At 39.7% G+C, this 17,893-nt stretch overlaps 1 protein-coding gene across 5 annotated transcripts in view; it reads right to left on the bottom strand.

The window, feature by feature from the left end:
- EEA1 (early endosome antigen 1) overlaps positions 1–17,893 on the bottom strand; it is a 78,141-nt gene that overhangs the window by 50,491 nt on the left and 9,757 nt on the right. For 2 of the 5 annotated variants that reach the window (XM_069773345.1, XM_069773348.1), the window contains exons 3-7: positions 15,746–15,868; positions 4,736–4,863; positions 1,065–1,119; positions 877–942; positions 5–44 (exon numbers count right to left, since the gene is read on the bottom strand). In XM_069773345.1, coding sequence (XP_069629446.1) covers positions 5–44; positions 877–942; positions 1,065–1,119; positions 4,736–4,863; positions 15,746–15,868 — 412 coding nt within the window. Of the gene's footprint in view, positions 1–4; positions 45–803; positions 943–1,064; positions 1,120–4,735; positions 4,864–15,745; positions 15,869–17,893 lie in introns of those variants that run through there. The other 3 variants (XM_069773346.1, XM_069773347.1, XM_069773350.1) reach the window with 2 other exon arrangements.

Below are 17,893 nucleotides of genomic sequence, written 5' to 3'. Positions count from 1 at the left end.
CCACCTGCAGATGTAGCCGTTGTCAATCCATCAGACTTAGAATCCTTAAGAAAACAGAATAAACACATCATTAGACAATAGGAATAAAAACTACTACTTCCAAAGCTCACCCCATTTTTGGAAAAGACAGGGAAATAAAGACTTCTGTGCTTATTAAATACTGCACAGTGGTATAAAAATACCAGACTTCAAACAGTTACATCTGGAAAACTGGAAAAGGCCAAGATGATTTTCCATTTCATGTATCACTACACTATCATGCTTCCAGACCTGCAAGACTCCAGTAACAATCCCCTCCCTTCCCTTTCCTCAATATTGAAATCTGCCCTAAAGACAGAGGTTACAGACATCATTAAATATATTCTGAGAAGGCATTCTGTCAGAAAGCAATTTCTGAGGTTTGTGACAATCTAGTATTTAAGTAGCTCACAATAATAAAAGAAGCGAGAGCTTCCTTACGGCACAGCACACCACAATTTGCCTTGCCTTGTTTGTTCAGTTCATCTGGACATCTGTGAAATCACACTACTGTTCTCCAAAAGTTCTTACAAGAAAGACCCCATCACCCTTTCTCATAACAGATGAAACACCAGATTTTCTTTAATAAACTGAGTTCTGAATAAGCCCAACAGAAGCAAAAGTCTGAACTGAACTTGTACGGAGTAGTATAGAAGGATCATTATCTGTTCTGACTTTGTTCTTCAGATTTATGTATACAGTTGCATTGTGGAGAGACAACTAGCTTTGTTTTCAAGAACATGTCAATATTCAAATTATGGAACTAACTAAATCAGGCCACGTGCCTTACAAAAAAGGTATTAATCTTCAATGTCAATGCTGATGATAAACCTGCTTCAAGTATTTTAAAGCAATTACTTGCTGCCGCTGCCCCTGCAATTTCTCTAGTTCTTTCTTCAGCTCTTCTGAATACCACCTCTCCTCCTGGGGGAGGAAAAAAAAAAAGGAGATGGGGGAGAAAGAACTGTAAATTTGGTTGCTTGAGACAGTGGAGCACTTTGCAATTTGAAACAAAGAACCAAGCGCAAGTAAAATACATTTCCAACCTTCAGCGAAGCTTGCAAGTCTTGGACTTCTTGTCGGAGCAGTGATACTTCATCTCTGAATATATATATCCACGGAGTGGAGAAAATGAATATGCAGTGGTTACATTTTGTCAATTACTTACAGTTTATAACATGTATTAAATAACTGGAGTGATAGCCATGTACTACATAAATATAACTTACATAATTATAAATAGTTATTTTAAAGTTTTTTGAAACTTGCAACAAACTGGATTAATAGATACTTAGTTCACTTTGCACATCACTTGAAAAATGCTAAACAAATTAATTGGATAAGTAAAGAAATAGGTATGCAAAAAGGCTCATGAAAACAGAATGTAAATCTAAATCGGTGCATCAGGTCAACCACATGAGTTCAGAACGGCAAAGCTGTGCATTGGGACGTTTAACTGTTTTGCATGCCTTTTTATGAAAAGGACAGGTTTATTCTCCTTGACTTCCCATATCATGTAAAAGAACACTGCTAAGAGACAGCATGCTATCCTGCTCCTTTTGAAATATGCAGTTACATAATTTTTCATCCACATAGCAATTCAGTATGTCCCACAGACACACTCACTTAATGGTCTGAATGTTTAAAGCCTTGGGATTTTAAATTCTCAAATTTCGTGCTCAAGCCTCCAGCCATGCTAGAGCCCAAGATCCACAACTACTACTGTTACTAATTGATTTAGACAGCACCCTTCTAAATCACAGGTCTCCTTACAGAATTGTACAACTATACATATAAGGATAATGTTGCATTACTGAGATACAGCCACTCCAAATCTAGAATACACAGGTCATTAAAATAATGCAAACATACCCTTTCTTGTTGTTTGTACAGCGGCAACACTGAGGAGTACACAGAATATATGTGTGTCAGTGCCGATGCCAACAAATTCACTCAGTTTTATACTACACAATTTTATTGCTGCTGTGCTGCATTATCCCCTCCCCCACAGATGTTCTTTTAAATTATCTCATGCTTAGGAGGAAAAAAAAAAACAAGGCAAGCTATTCCTTAGCTAAACTGGGAAGGAATAGATTCAATCTACACTAGCATATTAACATCAGGTCAGGGTCATCAAGCAGCAAGTGAAACACATGCACTTGAACCAGTGAAGCAAGAAGTCCAGGGTGGACCATTTTTAATTGTAAAACAAACATGGGACATTGATAGGCTAATTTTTTTCAGAGGAAGATTTTCTGCTATTTACACATTATTCTGCCTGTGTGAGACGTTCACTGGAGGTTTGCAAATACAACTTTACTGAGGCAGGTGTAGCTGTAATCCAAAACCCATACACTGGTTGTGGGTGGAGAGGAGGGAGCAGCTTTCTCACCAGTATGAGTAACTAAATCAACTAATATTCACACCTAAGATTATAAACAGAATCTCAGGCAGGTGAAACAGTTAACTATATTGAAGTTGGGCTGAACATATACCAGATCTGCAATACTGAAGCATTTAAGATGCTCTGGTCTTTGTACCACATAAAAGGTTTTGAGCTGTATAAAAATAGTTTGTAGTAGAAGGGAAGGAGGAGGGATAGAGAGAGAGTTTGTAAAGTAAGGACCCTTCTACAGTAGTTGCCTCGATATTCCCAACACAGTTTTGCTTGACAGTTTTAAGCTGAAAATTAAATTCAGCTTAGCTGACTAGTGGAAAATGAATGGGGAAAAAAAGTGTAAGGGATTACTCTAGACGCTGTAAGTTTGTTTTTCTTACTGCCATCCAAATCCTCACCAAATCTCCCTTTCTGCTACGGCTGTTACAATCCCTTCCTTCTCTCAGCACAGCTGAGCCTCACCATCTGGCTAATCCTTACTACCTTTTCCTTATGCCCCGCTCCGCTCCCCACCTGTAATGCCAGTGCCTCCATCCTAGCACCAATAGCCTGAGTTACCTGATTTACTCTTGGCACTTAATCATGGTAGTTCATTGGGGGGCGGGAGGAAGAGGACACAATGTAATTCATAGCACCTAGCTTTCTCTATTGACTAAATGAGGAATTTCACCTCCCAATTTTGGTCCCATGAATTACATGGAAGCTTCACTCCTAGATGGCTAACAGAGTGGCTCCCTGCTGCAGGCTGCAATATTTCCTTAATACGGGATTCCAAGTCTTGGAGAAACATGTTTATGTTGAATGAGAGTTTTCTCAAGCAAGCATGCAACTGAGAAACATTAAAGAATGCCACACTAATAGGAAGAAATAGCTCATGTGTTACACAACAGCTCTTACCAGACTCCCTTCACTCCATCCAAACTCCCTGACCTTGTCCCCTTTTTCAATTATATGAGAGAAAACAAAACCACTTGTCCTTAAACTGTCAAGAGCCAGGAAAAAAAATAAATAAATTTCACCAGCCAACATCTGGTTGACATTGGAAACTTGCAGGCATAAAAATAAATATTTCATAAACTATATAAACAATATAGTTATGACCAATAATTCCCCCATGTGAATGTTATTACTCTACTAAGAGCATCATTTCAGGTCTAAGTTATATCACTCCAAAAAAGTTTAAATCATACAGAAAAGAAATACTCATTCTTGAATAAATGTGCACATAGGAAACCCAATATAGCCTCACTAGTACCCTACCATTTTCGCCTATATAAAGCCCTAATTTTAATTCCTTTTGTTGCAGCAGCTGGGAGAGGAGGCAGCTATCCACAAGGAAGGGCCGATCCATGCATGAAGACAAGACCTCTGCTAATGCTGGCTTTTACTGGCTTGCCAGCTCTGCACAATACTGGGGAGATACAGATCTTCATTCGGGTAACAACTGAAATATGTTACCTTTCACACTCTTCTCACTGAAGAACTACCCTCTCTTGAGTTAATTACATAAATATATGTATTTCTTTCAGTGGAATTATTTACCATTTGGAGTCACATTTCTACTAATGACAAAACATTTGAACCATTTACTTCCCAGCATTGGCAGAAGCCAGCTCTGTTAGCAGGTGACCACCCGCGGTTTCACTTTACCAGTTCCTGCTACATACCACTGCTCTCAAAAATAAAACAACCTGATATGTTTCCTAGGAATATATTTAACAATACAGTTTTGACCAAACAGTCAAATAAAATAAATTAGAAAAGATTTCTGAAGATCAACATGGAGTTTCTGGAACACAGAAGGACAACTAGTGAGACAGACAGAAACTTCTCAGATTTGCAAATAACTAGGTAATATGGGAACCTATTTAGGCAAATACTGATGTTGTAATTACCCAGTAAGTACTCTAACTACTACCCAGGGACAAAATCAGGTTTCTTCTCTTATCTTCAGGGTTGTCCTCCCCCACCTTCAAAAGATGAAATTTCAGCTCTATGCTGGAATTTAGAAGGAACCTGTATTTTTTCTGCCACACTCCTAAAAAATCATTCCGGACTGAAATACTGCATTGCCAGCTGCATGAGAAACAGGTGACTTAATTAACAATGCAAACATGTGTATCTGGTTTTCATTTATTGTCAGATCAATATCAGCCAATGTAAGTTTCAAGCTGCTTTTTAATTGTAGTTGGAAATGGGGCATGAACATTTAAATACTTGACTACATAATTAAGGGTTCAAATTAATACAGCCTTCAGTGTAATTAGAAGCAGCTCAACACTGACACAAAAGCACATGCACAAATGAGTACTGTTGCACCTTTCCGGTGACAGATGACCTTCCCCTCCATGAGTTGAATCAATGCCAGAATTATGAACTGCTTCATAGTGCTTGAACAGTTCCTCAGCTGATCCATGAGACTTCATACAGAGAGGACAAATAAAGCCCTATTATAAAAATAAAAAAAAAAAGAGAGATTAGAAGTAAAGTTTTAGGTTTTTCCATCTTATTTTTACAACAAATTCTAAATTTTGTTTGCAAATCTAAAAGGTAGCAAATACAATTGTTAAGATTCATACTAATTATTTCGTGCTCCGATAACAGTTTTGGCAATGAAAAAGTTAGAAAATGCCTACAAAAGTCATATTTCATTATTCAGTGGTGTTTTTCCCAACAGCATTACATATTAGCAACAAAACCTTTATTTAGAAAAATAAGGAGTCATTTCAGAAGGACTGCTCTGCAATTTCTGCCCCCCAAGAAAATATTTTTCCATACAACTTTTCATAAAATCAGATTCTTCTTCCAAAGAGGAGGTAGGGTTTGGAGTTTGGTCTTAGAAAAAGGAGATACAAAAAAAAAAACACTCTAAAGCACAGCTATTCATATACCTATTACCACCATATTTAGGCTATTAATTATTAAATGCAATTCAGAGAAATACTACCTCAAGAAAATCAGATCTCTACAGCCTAAAGAATCAGAAATCATCCATTTTCATTCCAGCTAATTTACTGCAAGCTTACCAGAGCGAAATTTAGCAGAGCAATGCCCTCATTCTACCCATTAGCCCACAGACAAATGAAAACAGTATATATTATCTACCTCTAAACATTTGTGGAGTGTCCAAATTGCCATTTATCAGAAGTACCATCCATCTCGTTTTTCTAGCAACCTATTACACCTGCTTTTAAGTGCTGGACTTTATATTGGTCCTTCACTCATTTGGCTACCATGCCAACTCCAAGCCCAATTCCCATTTACATTACAGCCCATTTGCACCACGGTGGCAAAAGAGAGACATTTCAGAGTGAGAGGCAACAACTTAATCTCACGTTAAAGGCTCCCTGTAACTCCAAGCTGTGCAGACAGAACCTCGTGTAAGTGAGATTAAGGCCCCTGTTTCTTAAATCCATTTCAAATGCGCTTTTGCATATTTATATGTTACCCTTAAGGCCCTTATGCCAGTATAAATTGTAGTGCACTCCAACGCTAAAGCAAGGCTCTACAGCATCCAAGATGAGAGTACTCCTGTGGGATTATCACACTTCACGTAACATATTCCTCTGTACAATTTCTGAAGGATATATGAAGAGTTTCAACACTCCTTTTCTTAACTTTGCATTTGGACGTTACAAAACAAGCCACAAAACTTTAAATACTAGCACAAAATGAACATACTGAATGTGTATGCTGATAACCACAACAGCACTCATTTCCTAACTCAACATTCATAGTATTTTGTTTCACTAGTCACTAAAAATTCAACAACCAAACACTTACATGGATTTATCCCAGGATACTCAGCTACTCAAACGTGGCCAGAGCTCCAGAGCACTGAACAGGGACCTCCTAACTGCTATTACTTGTTTAGTGCTTCAGAAATAACTGAATACAGTTGCTTGTCAAACCCACCACATATCATATTGAAGACTAATTTTTGGCACAACTAGATCAAACAAAACAGTATACTCCTTCCTAAGCAGAAAACAGGCATTTACCCTTTAACAACCATTTATTTATTTCCAAAATTGATCAGCACAGTTTCACTCTAGATTAAACCAAGTTAACTCATATGTGTGTATACATGCCAAAATAGGTACAGAATATTGGTTGATCTGCTAGGTTCCTGGCAATGTTTATCTGATACAATTAGCGTTTAATTATATGATGGCAGTGACGGTCACTCTGAGCAAAAGAACCAGACGGAGATTCCTGGCAAACAGCAAGGGCAATGAACTATAGGAGGGGTCAAAAAGCAAGGGATTTCTTTTTCCTAGTAGGTGAAAGCAGTCAGTCTCATACAATGACAGTGCAACAGCATCCTTTTGGGATGAAATGCTACCAAGCAGTTCTCAGTGTTGTGTTTAGTTTCCCAGTGATGGGAAGGTCTGCTGTTCACAGAGAAAAGCAAATGTTCCTCATAGCACCAGTAAGTGCATCTAGAAAGAACGACTGTAGAAAATTGCTCTGGCCTCTCCTTCCTTTTGTCCTTTATTTCTTTTCATTTAAACAGCAAAATCTGTTTTCTTTGCGCTTTTTTTTTTTTGTGGGTTTTTTTGTGGTTGGGTTTTATTCCGCAGAAAGAGGAGCCCTGGAGAAGAGGAAAGAATAGATTACATGCGCAATTAGCCCAAGGGGACAGCAATCATTCGTCTCAATTATTAGGCAAAGCCAGCCTAAGATTTCCCAGGCAGGCAGATCTGAAGGCAATGGCTGCAAGGACAAGGGAAAATGCTGCAGCTGAGAGCCCGTGGGGTGGACGGGAGCTCTGGGGAGGCAGGCGTGCTGTTACCGGCATGGGGGGAAGCACAGACAAAACCTCCTCTTCATGGTAGAAACTCCCTTCCTCTCACACAAGGAGGGATTAAAGCACATCACCCACCAGCCCCAGCCTCTCCACCAGCACTGCCGTGACCACAGCTGGCCTCGCTTTTGGGAGACCTGGCGCTGTTGGGAGGCAGTGCTGGGTTACAGCTCTCACGCACCCCCGTACTCCAACGCAGCGTTTCCTTGAGGTCTGAGGCACAAGCTCTAACAGAGTAAGACGTCACCCTTCTGCAACGGGGCATCCTCACCATGGAAAAAGTCATCCTTCCTCCGCTCACACATCGGAGCCTTAAACTGCACGAACCCAGGACCCAGCTGCGTCTCACAGGCTGATAATATTCAAATGTCGACTCTGACATCAGCAGCGTTAATTCAGTTCTCTTTAGAGTAAGAAAATCAGAATCATCAGGATCTTCCTGGCCACCAGACAGTAAAACACAGAAGTGTAAAGGTTCCCCATGCTGCAATTATTAGTCCCAGGTGACAATCTTGTTCGGGGACTTGAACTGGTGGGTCTCTTGCTCTAGCTCTTTTTAAAAAATTTCGAATACGGTCATAAAAACATCTCTCTCTCAGCATCATCTCGAGATGAATTTGAAAATACATGCAAAAGTGTATTTTACTAACCTAAAGACAAATGGGTGAGAAGAAGGAAGAGGGGAAGAAACCTGATGGTCTGAGATGCTTAAATCTTGTAGGCATTTTTGTTAGTTTGCAGGAATTTATATCAAGCGCAAGATATTCCTGTATCGGGACAACGCCTGCCCTGGATAAAGAGGAGACTGTGCAGTTACAACCATGAGATGTGACACTGGTCACCGCTGTGAAGTGTCCTTTCCAGTAAGTCTAGACTTGGCTCCCTTAACTACCAGACTTCTTTACAGAAGCAGCAAGTATGAGAGCAACGTTCTTATATTTGAAGAAGGAAGCTACCATATAAACCATGCACAGTTACACTTTTCAAAAGGCTGTATTTGCCAAGAGACACTTGGTAGATTTCATTTTAAAATGCATTTAGGAGTTACTCTGCATAAAGCACAGCCACAGAGAAGTGAAAGGCAATTCATATTCTTCATTTAATAAAAGCAAAGACATCACTTACAGCTCCTGCAGCACTGCATCATAACTCATAACTCCCTAATTGATGTTTCTAATTGGGCTTTATCTTTCGCTCTACATAGGGAGAAAAGAGCCCAAAAGAAGTTAAAGGATGATTAGTTGGGTTTTGTTTTTATAAATACAGAGTCTTTCCACCAGGAAATGACAATTTCTTGAATCCAAAGTTTTTTGCAGACACCTGTCAGTTAACAGAAAATAAAAATAAAACCACAACCACCACATGCACAAGTTTTTATGAGGAAAGAGTTCTTAAGATCACCACAAAATTGCTGAAGCAAGACAGAGCAAGAACGGTAAAAAAGAAAAGGAATCCAAACCGAAACCCCATATACATGCACAAACAAGCCCCTAGGACTCAACACACAATTTACAGCTCAAAATAGCCCCTGGCCCAGCACTCAAGGCACTCCAGTGAGAACGAGAGAGGTGATAAACTTCAAATCCCAATTTTCTGATCCCAAGGGAAATGTTCTTTTTCAGGTGGACACCTGTGAGCCATGCCTAGCATCCAGCACCTCCACAGCACCATGCTGTTCACAGTGGGACAGGCCTTCCTCAGAGCAAAGACCCCAAAACACACCAGTTCCACTCGGAGCAGAACAGAAATTGCTACATAGAAGTTTTGTAGGAAAGTGTCTCACCTCAGCTTGACTTATAATGTCAAATTTACCAAAGATCTCAGACTCCGTGGAAGCACCAGAGGCTTCTTTATTTGCCTTTCTCAAGACAGACTTTCAAATAAGTCTGTAGAAGAATGTTTGTAGCTATTTTTCCCGCTCTTCTAATAGTTAAGATTTACTTTCAGGCCTGATAAAGTTAAGCTTCTCAGTGCTCTCTCTCCTAAAAGGCATACGAGGTAAATGATTCCTTTTGGGTAACATTAATATTCGTACGAATCATTAATACAGTATTCTTCGGGAAGTATGCCAGGATGCCAAAAGCAACACTGGAAGGAAACTCTCGCCACAAGAAATATCGTATTTATTTTTATTGTACCAATATAATTTACAGGGCTATTAACTGTTGGAAGAACTTTGGCCTCCCACATCGAAACACGCTGCCCAGCGGAGCAGGGGCACAGACCCACAGGTACATGGCACACAGCCAGGCTGACTGCAGGCTACTGTAGAGCCCCCCTAGTCCTCAGGCTATTTTAAAACTGATTCAGAAATAGTATATGTAACAAAAAAATTAAGGTACAGGACTGAATGATTCTGTTTCTCTGGGTTCTCCTTATATTACTCTGTAGGACTGGGGGGGAGTAGGGTAGTGGTATAAAAATGTATTTCTGAAAATTTCAGCCTTCTCAGAATATTGTCTTACTTGTAATGTTTTTTTCCTCACCATTCTGCACAAACCTGATGTAACGGAGTTGTGTAGTATGACAAGACATTTTGAAAAGAAGTATTTTCCTTCCTCACTAGCAAAGAAAATTGAAGATTTTCAAAGATATATCCTCAACAGGCTGAAGGCTTCCACTTGAGGTTTAAAAAATAATCAAACATTTACATGTAGGTGTCTACTCCCCAATCACTACCAATGGAGAGCTATTCAACACAGTTAATGGAGGAAGAAACTAGTCATCTGACCTAATAAATGTGTATACCATATGTAGGGTCAGCATAACAGCTCCCTGGGCTCCATCATCAATAACTGGAGCTTGAGACACCTACATACACATGCATTAAATCTGTCTTCATCTGCCAACTGCTCTTTTTTCCCCAGAGCTTTAATGAAATGGTCTTTGTAGAGCTAATATGAAATCTTGTCTTAAGCAATTAATGAGTGAAAGCACAGCTTACTTTATTCAAAGCTCCTTTTTCACAAAAAAAAACCAAAACACCTGCAGTTATCTGGCAGAAAGAAGATGACTTCTTGAAGAACAGTCCCACGGGCAAAACAGTTTTTACAGGATAGAATTCAGATTTGCTCATCTAGTTGAAGTCCAAGAAAAAAGGCACCCTATTTAAGTTTGAAAGTCACAGCCATATCTACCCAGCTTCCTTAGCATTTTCTTGAAATATCTGATGACTGTCTAGTCTATTCTCCAATCCCATTTTAATACTGCATAGAAGTGAACAAGTGGTCCCATTCAGGCTGCTATGATTGCTGCTGATCTACAGCTGTATGTGTTCAAGAGCCATATAGCACGGATAGCGCACACAGAGCTCCTGCAACATCTTGAATTTTTATTCCAGCAATTATGTTGTGAGTCAAGCTTAAAGAACCAAGGAACTTTGCTGTTTTCCACTGAGAAGTCAGTTTTATTCCACAAACACTCTTCTTGGAAAATATTTAAGTACTGTGGTGAACAAACACCCCACACACCACCACCTCACCCCCCTCCAACAAAACTCCACAGAATTTCAGTATAATTGATACTTGTACCATACGGAAAAGATCAGTGACTATTCTACCATATAGATGCTATAGGACAGCTAAGCCCTGTCCAGTATGCACTTTAACATGCTTGGCATCCACATGCCCAGCTTTAAGTTTAAATAAATTTGAGCTTCTGGCTTCATCTTTGACCTTCCAGAAATACTGGGCGAGCACTCAAGCCTACAGCCTGTTTCAGTGAGCCGCATGAAGAAAAAGCAATAGCTGTGATTCAAGCCCAGCGCTGTAACACCTTCCAGCCATGACCCGTGTTTGCCCATGTCTCAGAATCCAGACTTACATTAACAGCTCTTTCACAACTGTATTGGTACGATAAGCTGTATGCTGTGAATAAAGTCCAGCCTGTTTAAAAACTGAAAGTAAGTTCAAGAGCTGTATGGCATATTCACATGCTCAGAGGCATAAACACTTCCCTGGAGCTGATTTTATTTTCTGTGTGTTGTGAATATTTGGAAAAATTCTAAATTCACCATTCACATTTTCCCACTGCAGGTGAACCTCCACAACCTTCCCTGATAGAAGATACCCATCTTCACCAGCATTTAAACAGTAACTCTAAACTAAAACTCAGATATTCTCCAGTTACAGTGATTTAAAGGCTGAAACATTTTACACAACAGAAGATTAGGAACTGTATATACCTAGGGCCAGAGGACAGAAACGTACTGATGTTTCAGAGCTGAAAGATGTATCAAGTAGTTTCTAGGTTTTATTTCCCAAATATATATCGACACAATTAACTGAATCCTCAGGAAGTTCTCAGACGCAGATTAAACTGTCTGCCTAGACAGCAAGGGCAAGACCACATTTTGTAATTTATTTCAGAAGTCTTACATACTGATTAAAAAAAAGAGAGAGAGAGATTTTAAGTTAAAGAATAAATAAATTAGGCCACTCCCTTTATATATTGTTAAAAGGAAAATACAGTTGACATTTTTTCCATGCCTTCCACCAGAAAAAGCCCTTTCCCCTGTGTTTACATAAACAGTAAGACGACAGCGGCTTCCTCAGATAACATCTCTATTTAATCATTAAAAAAGTAGGTTAAAAGGTCATGTTTTATATAATTAAGACCTGCAGTCCATTTCAATTTTACAACTAAGTATTTAACTTTCTGGACAAAAAGAAAAAAGGTGTCTCACTACAGTTTATTTTATACCAGACTGCAGATTCCATGTATTCCCAGAAAAGAAGCTGGATTCTTCCTGAGAAGAACAGAACCAACATAATTTCTAGTTCAGTTCTCTTCTGTTGTTATTAGTATTGATGCGTAAGACTACAATTCTGTCACAACCTACAAGACTACAATTCTGTCACGAATTAGAAATTCTAATTCAGTGGATTCTCTGTTTCTTAAAGAAAAGTCACATCACATAGCTAAGTCAAATCAATCCAGTATCTCTAATTCCTCATTCTCTTAGTATTGTTCAGATGTTGCAGCAAACTAATGTACTAATGTAGCTCAACCAACGATTTTTGTTCCTGTGCAAAGCAAGCAAGGTGAAAACAGCTGCCACAACCTAATTTGAGAAGGAACTAAAAGAGCAGCCGAAGAGAATAAAATATCAGCATTAAAGCATTGACATGATGTTCTGTGCAAAACCAGCCCGCAACGTTCCAAGAGCATCCATAATAACAGAAGATGCAATCAATTGCATCTACAATAAGAGACAAGTAGGAAAAAAACCACCATAAGGAATGAGGTCTTTTCAAAGAAAGACAAAAAACACCCACATTTTTGCACAACTAGTATGCCAATTTACACTCTAGGCAATCCTGCTATGAAAAGCCTATTCAGAAAACATCAGGGTCATATCTTGCTTCTATTAGCCAAGAAATACATATTTACTAAACATCTGGAAAGTTATGAGGACTACCCAAAAGACCTGTTTAAAAATTGCCTTAGATTTAGCCTAGTTGTAGATAAGACTAGATATTAACAGCCACTATATTCTAAACATTGCAGGGGTATCATACAGTGGGTTTTTTGGATGCCTCATTAGAAACTGGGAAGGGAAGTCTGAAACTAAGCCTCTCTAACTGACTCACTGTTTAGATGGCCTGAGCATCCAACAGACACAGTCAGGAAATGCTGGACATGGTTTAGAAATGTATCATTCGTTTAGGAAAAAGAAAACAAAACAGAAGAAGCCACACAGCTTTTGTTATTGACACCACTGTATACATGAAAGTTGGGGAACAATGTCCCTGTTTGGGAACATGGCAACGCGTGTGACTTCCACACGGCATTTGTTTGGCCGAGTTGGCTGTATATGGACAGAGAGACTTGCCAACATCTTGGTGGTTGTTCCTGCAGCTGAATAAGCCTTTGTCTTTTAAAGTAAGGCTTCATCAGTGTTTAGGGGGCAGGGGAAAGCATTTCACTGTCGTTTTCACCAGTTTTCATACAGTGCAACCCCTAGTTAGAGAAACGAGGGCTGCACAGGGAGCTGTTTAAGAGGAAGACCATAAATAAAGCTGTAGGTGAGGGGCGAGGATCCCTTCCCACAACAGGACATCAGACACCTTTGGAAACTGCAGGTGTGGACACCTGTCTGAAGAACAAGACCAACTCTCACTGCATGGAGGATGGAGAGGAGGGAAGGGCAAGGAGAACAGAGGGGCAAATGATCTGATTTACTAAAATTTTCATCAGCCAGGAGGTTCTATCAGTGGAAGACAGGTTAGTAAAGAAGGCTACAGGCAAAATTAAAAGCAAACTACTAATGCTTTTGTCAACCAAGTGATAATTTTTCAGGTCTCTCAAAGTGTGACTAAACACTGGCCTTGCAACACATCCTATCTCCACGTTCAAGGAGAATCCACTGGCAAAAAACCTGAACTTGGGAGCTTCTTCAACATTGTTTCCAACAAAACGTATTTGAACTTTTCAGAGTAGTATCCACACACAATAGAAAGCCAAACACCAGTTTAAGTAAGACAAGCTTAGCAATGCTTCACGTGCCTGCTACATAAGATGACACTGATAACGTTGTATTATTCTTACAACACTGTCCCAGGAACGGCAAAGATGGAATGAAGGGTGACAACCTGGTTGTGTTGCTGTTTCAGGATCACAGTGCGCTTGCTGCAAATGCAGACTATCAGTTTCCATCAACAAATGCAAACCACCAGCTTCTCAGCAGTCAAGTATTTTAAACTTTACATACTAGTAATGATGAAAGCAATTAACAGATTTCCCCACTTTTTCAATGCTTCTATGCATGCTGATATAACAAAAGATCAAACTGGAAAAAAAAAAAAACATACATATTTGCATTCTTTGTTTCTCACCTCTTCCAGATATTTACTTAACCACTGTACCAAGAAGAACAGCTTTAGCAACAGGAAACAGCAACAGCCAGAAATGACTGAATTTGCATTTCATGTGTTACACTCAATACACAAGTTCTAATCAAGTTAAAAAGTTGTAATCAGCTATTGACAAGTAAAAAGTATTGACAAGTAACTGGTGGTGGAAAAACAAAAACTCAAAGTGGGCAAGAACCAGCAGTCAGCTCCATAAAACTATGTTAAACACAACCCAGTTTAAATAAAAGAGTAACTTCTTCAGATAACCAAACCACCTCTGATGGCTCACATCCCACAACCAACCGATACCATTGCATCAGGAATGTCACAGTCTGTCACCGGTAAGTCACAGTTTATTCAAGTGAGGCACTTGCACTGTGACCAGATAATAAAGAAAATAAAAAGCTGACTTGACCACGAACAGAGCCCTATAGATGGTCCATGCTTCAACAGGAGGCAGTGAGGAGTCAATCGAAAGCCAGTCCCCAGTTGTCCTGGCTCTGAGGAGGTCCCCCAGCACTCCAGCAGAGCAGCACAGGCTAGTTTTACCACAGATCCTGCTCACTTTAACAGATGACACTTCACCTTTGAAAAGAGATCTCAAGTAACTCTAGGACAATCAGTGTATTGATGGCTTTCATCATCTTTGGGAATAACATCCTACAATTTGAAGTTTTCCCTTCAAAAATAAAGTGTAAATACATAGCGAGAGTAGGGAAGGAAAAAAGCACTTCTTAGCAAATGCATACAGCAACAAACACAATAAAATCACATCACTCGCACAGCCTAGAATAAACACTTTGATTTCAAAACTAAACAAGAGTAACATCTGCAGAAAGAATGCAAAACTTCACCTCCATACAAACCCATTTTGTGCATGGCAAGCTGCCTGCTCCCAGAAGTCAAATCTACTCTCTGAAGGTTCACAGCAGGAAAAATTCAGATAGCCTAGTGCAGCTGGAGGCTGTTACCTTACAGAATCTAAATTCTTCCAATTAAGGAGTGTAAAACTGCACACTTTGTTTTAATTGTGCAGTTTTACGCTCCACAATTGGAAGAATGTAGAAATGCACTATTTATAATGTCTATTAACTGAGACAGCCTTTGCATTTTGTTGGGGGCATAAAAAATTCCAATAAAATTCTAAGTAAAAAATTGTTTTTATAATTATTTTTATAATGTTGCTGCAATACATAAGGCTCTTAAACATGTTCAAGAAGAGAAGCTTCTAAATTTTTTATATACCTGTCCTCTGTTCCATCTTTTACCCAATGTACCTATCTCCCACTAGAAATCTGCTTTAAAAATAGTTAGCTAATAAGAGCTCGAAACATTTCTTTTCACAAAGGATGTACCAGATCCGATACCACATTTATCACTATACTGAGTCAGCAAAAGCTGCTCAAAAAGAATACATCGGTGACTGCAAGTCTCCCAGTACTGCAAATGTTTCATGTGAGAGACAACTGCAAACCAGAAAGCTAGACACAGATTAATTCTTCTGCTGAATGTATACTTTGGAATCATGCATAAGAGATCAAATTATGTATCAGCAAGGAATCAAGTGAAACAATTTAAAAAGCTGACACCCAAGCCACGAGAAAAGATTTATGTTCATTTAAAGCAGCCCATTACCAAAGCTATTGAAACAAAATAAACAAGACCCACAGTAACAGCTGGGAAGTCACGAAGCTCCTGTCTTCCTTCTGTCCCAGCGTGCTCATTCTGGTAATGTTCAGACAGATCAGTGGGAGTTACACACACTTTCATACATAGTGGACAGATGAAGCCCTGTGGAATGTATATTTGTTTTTAAGAAACTAATAAAGACAAAAAAGCAGATCTGGAATCAAATGCTGTTCAAATTCTTACGCTGAAAGTTCTCTACAATCACCAAAAGCAAAGTCTGTTTTCCTTTTGGAAAGATAGTTTTTGCAAACCACATATCAGTACCATGGAAAAGGCAAGAAGGAACAGTTATTAAGAACATGAAAATAAACAAATCTAAAACACACTTTAAAGGCTAGCACCATGCTGCGTACTACTATGTTTTCCAGACACTCTTGGTACCCCCTTCATGTGACAGAGGAATAAGCTGCATAACAAATTGTGAATGGACCATTATAAGGCTTCATGTCAGATCTATCAGTTTCCCACAAGGGTGTTCAGATGTTTCACAGAGAAAGACAAGAGTGGTGCAGTGAAATTGCAGAAATACCCCTCTAAATTAATAAGCAAGTTTGCGGCAGCAGGAGAGGCCTAGGCACCAGCACAGCTGCACGCCTGGCTGGCATGGTCTCTTAGGGAAAAATACGTACCTTCCTTGGTAGAATGAAAAAAAACCCAAACAAACCACCTCGGTAGAATGAAAAAAACCAAACCACCTCGGTAGAATGAAAAAAAAAAAAAAACCAAACCACCTCAGTATGCTCACCAGAGATTTACCAAAGCCAAAAGTTAAACTGGTTTCTGAAGAACAACAGCTTTACATCTTCAAGACACATGCTACATGCTTAAACCCCTAGAAAAAACAGGGTGGAGAGTCAAGTGCTCTGCCCCACACCACTGGCCGGAGGATGCCTGCGCCTCGTTGGCAGAGCACTACAGAGGCAGGCAGAACAGACTGAACACAACCCTCCGTGCATCCATGGAAAGGTTAAGGCCCCTTCCAAAAAGGATGTCTGTGGCACACGCGTCTAGCTAACGCAGCCACATTACACTAATGAAAGCGTAAGCATGCCAGCGGACTCACTGCAAGCATTGAATATTTAGCAACCCTGTACTGCAGACAGAGTTGCACTGGGACCTAAGCTACAAATGTAGGATAGGTTCAAACGCTTCCTCCTTGGGCAGACCGCACAGTGAATAAAAGGTGTATCTAGACTGGACTACAGGTCTACGTGTGATCTGAAGTACTGACGTGGCCACAGACGGGATTAAAAGAGACCTTCACCTCTCCTTGAGCAAGGAACAGTTTGAATTCAGACTTCCCCACTCCTTTTGTCTCACATTACTATTCTCAAAAATCAGGACTGATTTCCACCAGGCTTGAGGAGGTAGAAAACATGAGAATCTGCACGGATTTAATAATTATTCTCCATTTGAATCTTGCAGCAATACAAATTAGAAACTCTAGCCAAGAAACTGGAGTGAAAATAAGTCAACTGGATTTCTGCCTTTACGTAATACTGGAGAACCAGGCGGGAATGTAACGATAAAATGGAGAGCAAACGTTCTGCAAAGTCTGGCTACGGTGCTCCTGGAGAGAAGCTCTCAGAGAGCCAACACCTCAGGCCAGCTGAGCAAGAAAAGGAAGACCAACAGAAAGGCTTGAGTTGCATGCGGTAATGCGTGAATCGCAGGAGAGTAAAAACCCATCACCAGCTTCAGAGCTCAGTTTCAAATAGTTTTTGAAATAGTATGCTAAGGAGAACACCCCACTTGTAATTACGCAACAGATGGTGGAATTACTGACAACTAAAAGATACTTTTTCGTGTTATACAGTATCGACCAGAAGTGACAGGGCAGCCTTTGGCCTGGCCCATTTTCGACTCGGTAGCAATGGTGCAATAGTGCAGGCACACCGCCACTTTGAAAGCTCGTCCTATGTCAAGAAAATACTACTACATTAGTATTGAGGTATCCTGTGACACCCACCAGCTGTACAGTCAGTGATATTGCACTTGTGTTAACAGAATTGTGCAATTTTAGCCAAACTTTGGAAAGAAGCAATTATCTCATTGCACATTTTTATGCCTTAGTTAACTACAAAAGTAATGAGATTTTAGTCTGCAATTTAAGAATATTTATTTGCT

The sequence above is a fragment of the Haliaeetus albicilla genome, chromosome 28, assembly GCF_947461875.1.
Source record: "Haliaeetus albicilla chromosome 28, bHalAlb1.1, whole genome shotgun sequence".
In the NCBI taxonomy this organism is placed as follows: Eukaryota; Metazoa; Chordata; class Aves; order Accipitriformes; family Accipitridae; genus Haliaeetus; species Haliaeetus albicilla.
Note: the sequence above shows the minus strand (reverse complement) of the source record. Positions and strands in the feature narration are given on the sequence as shown.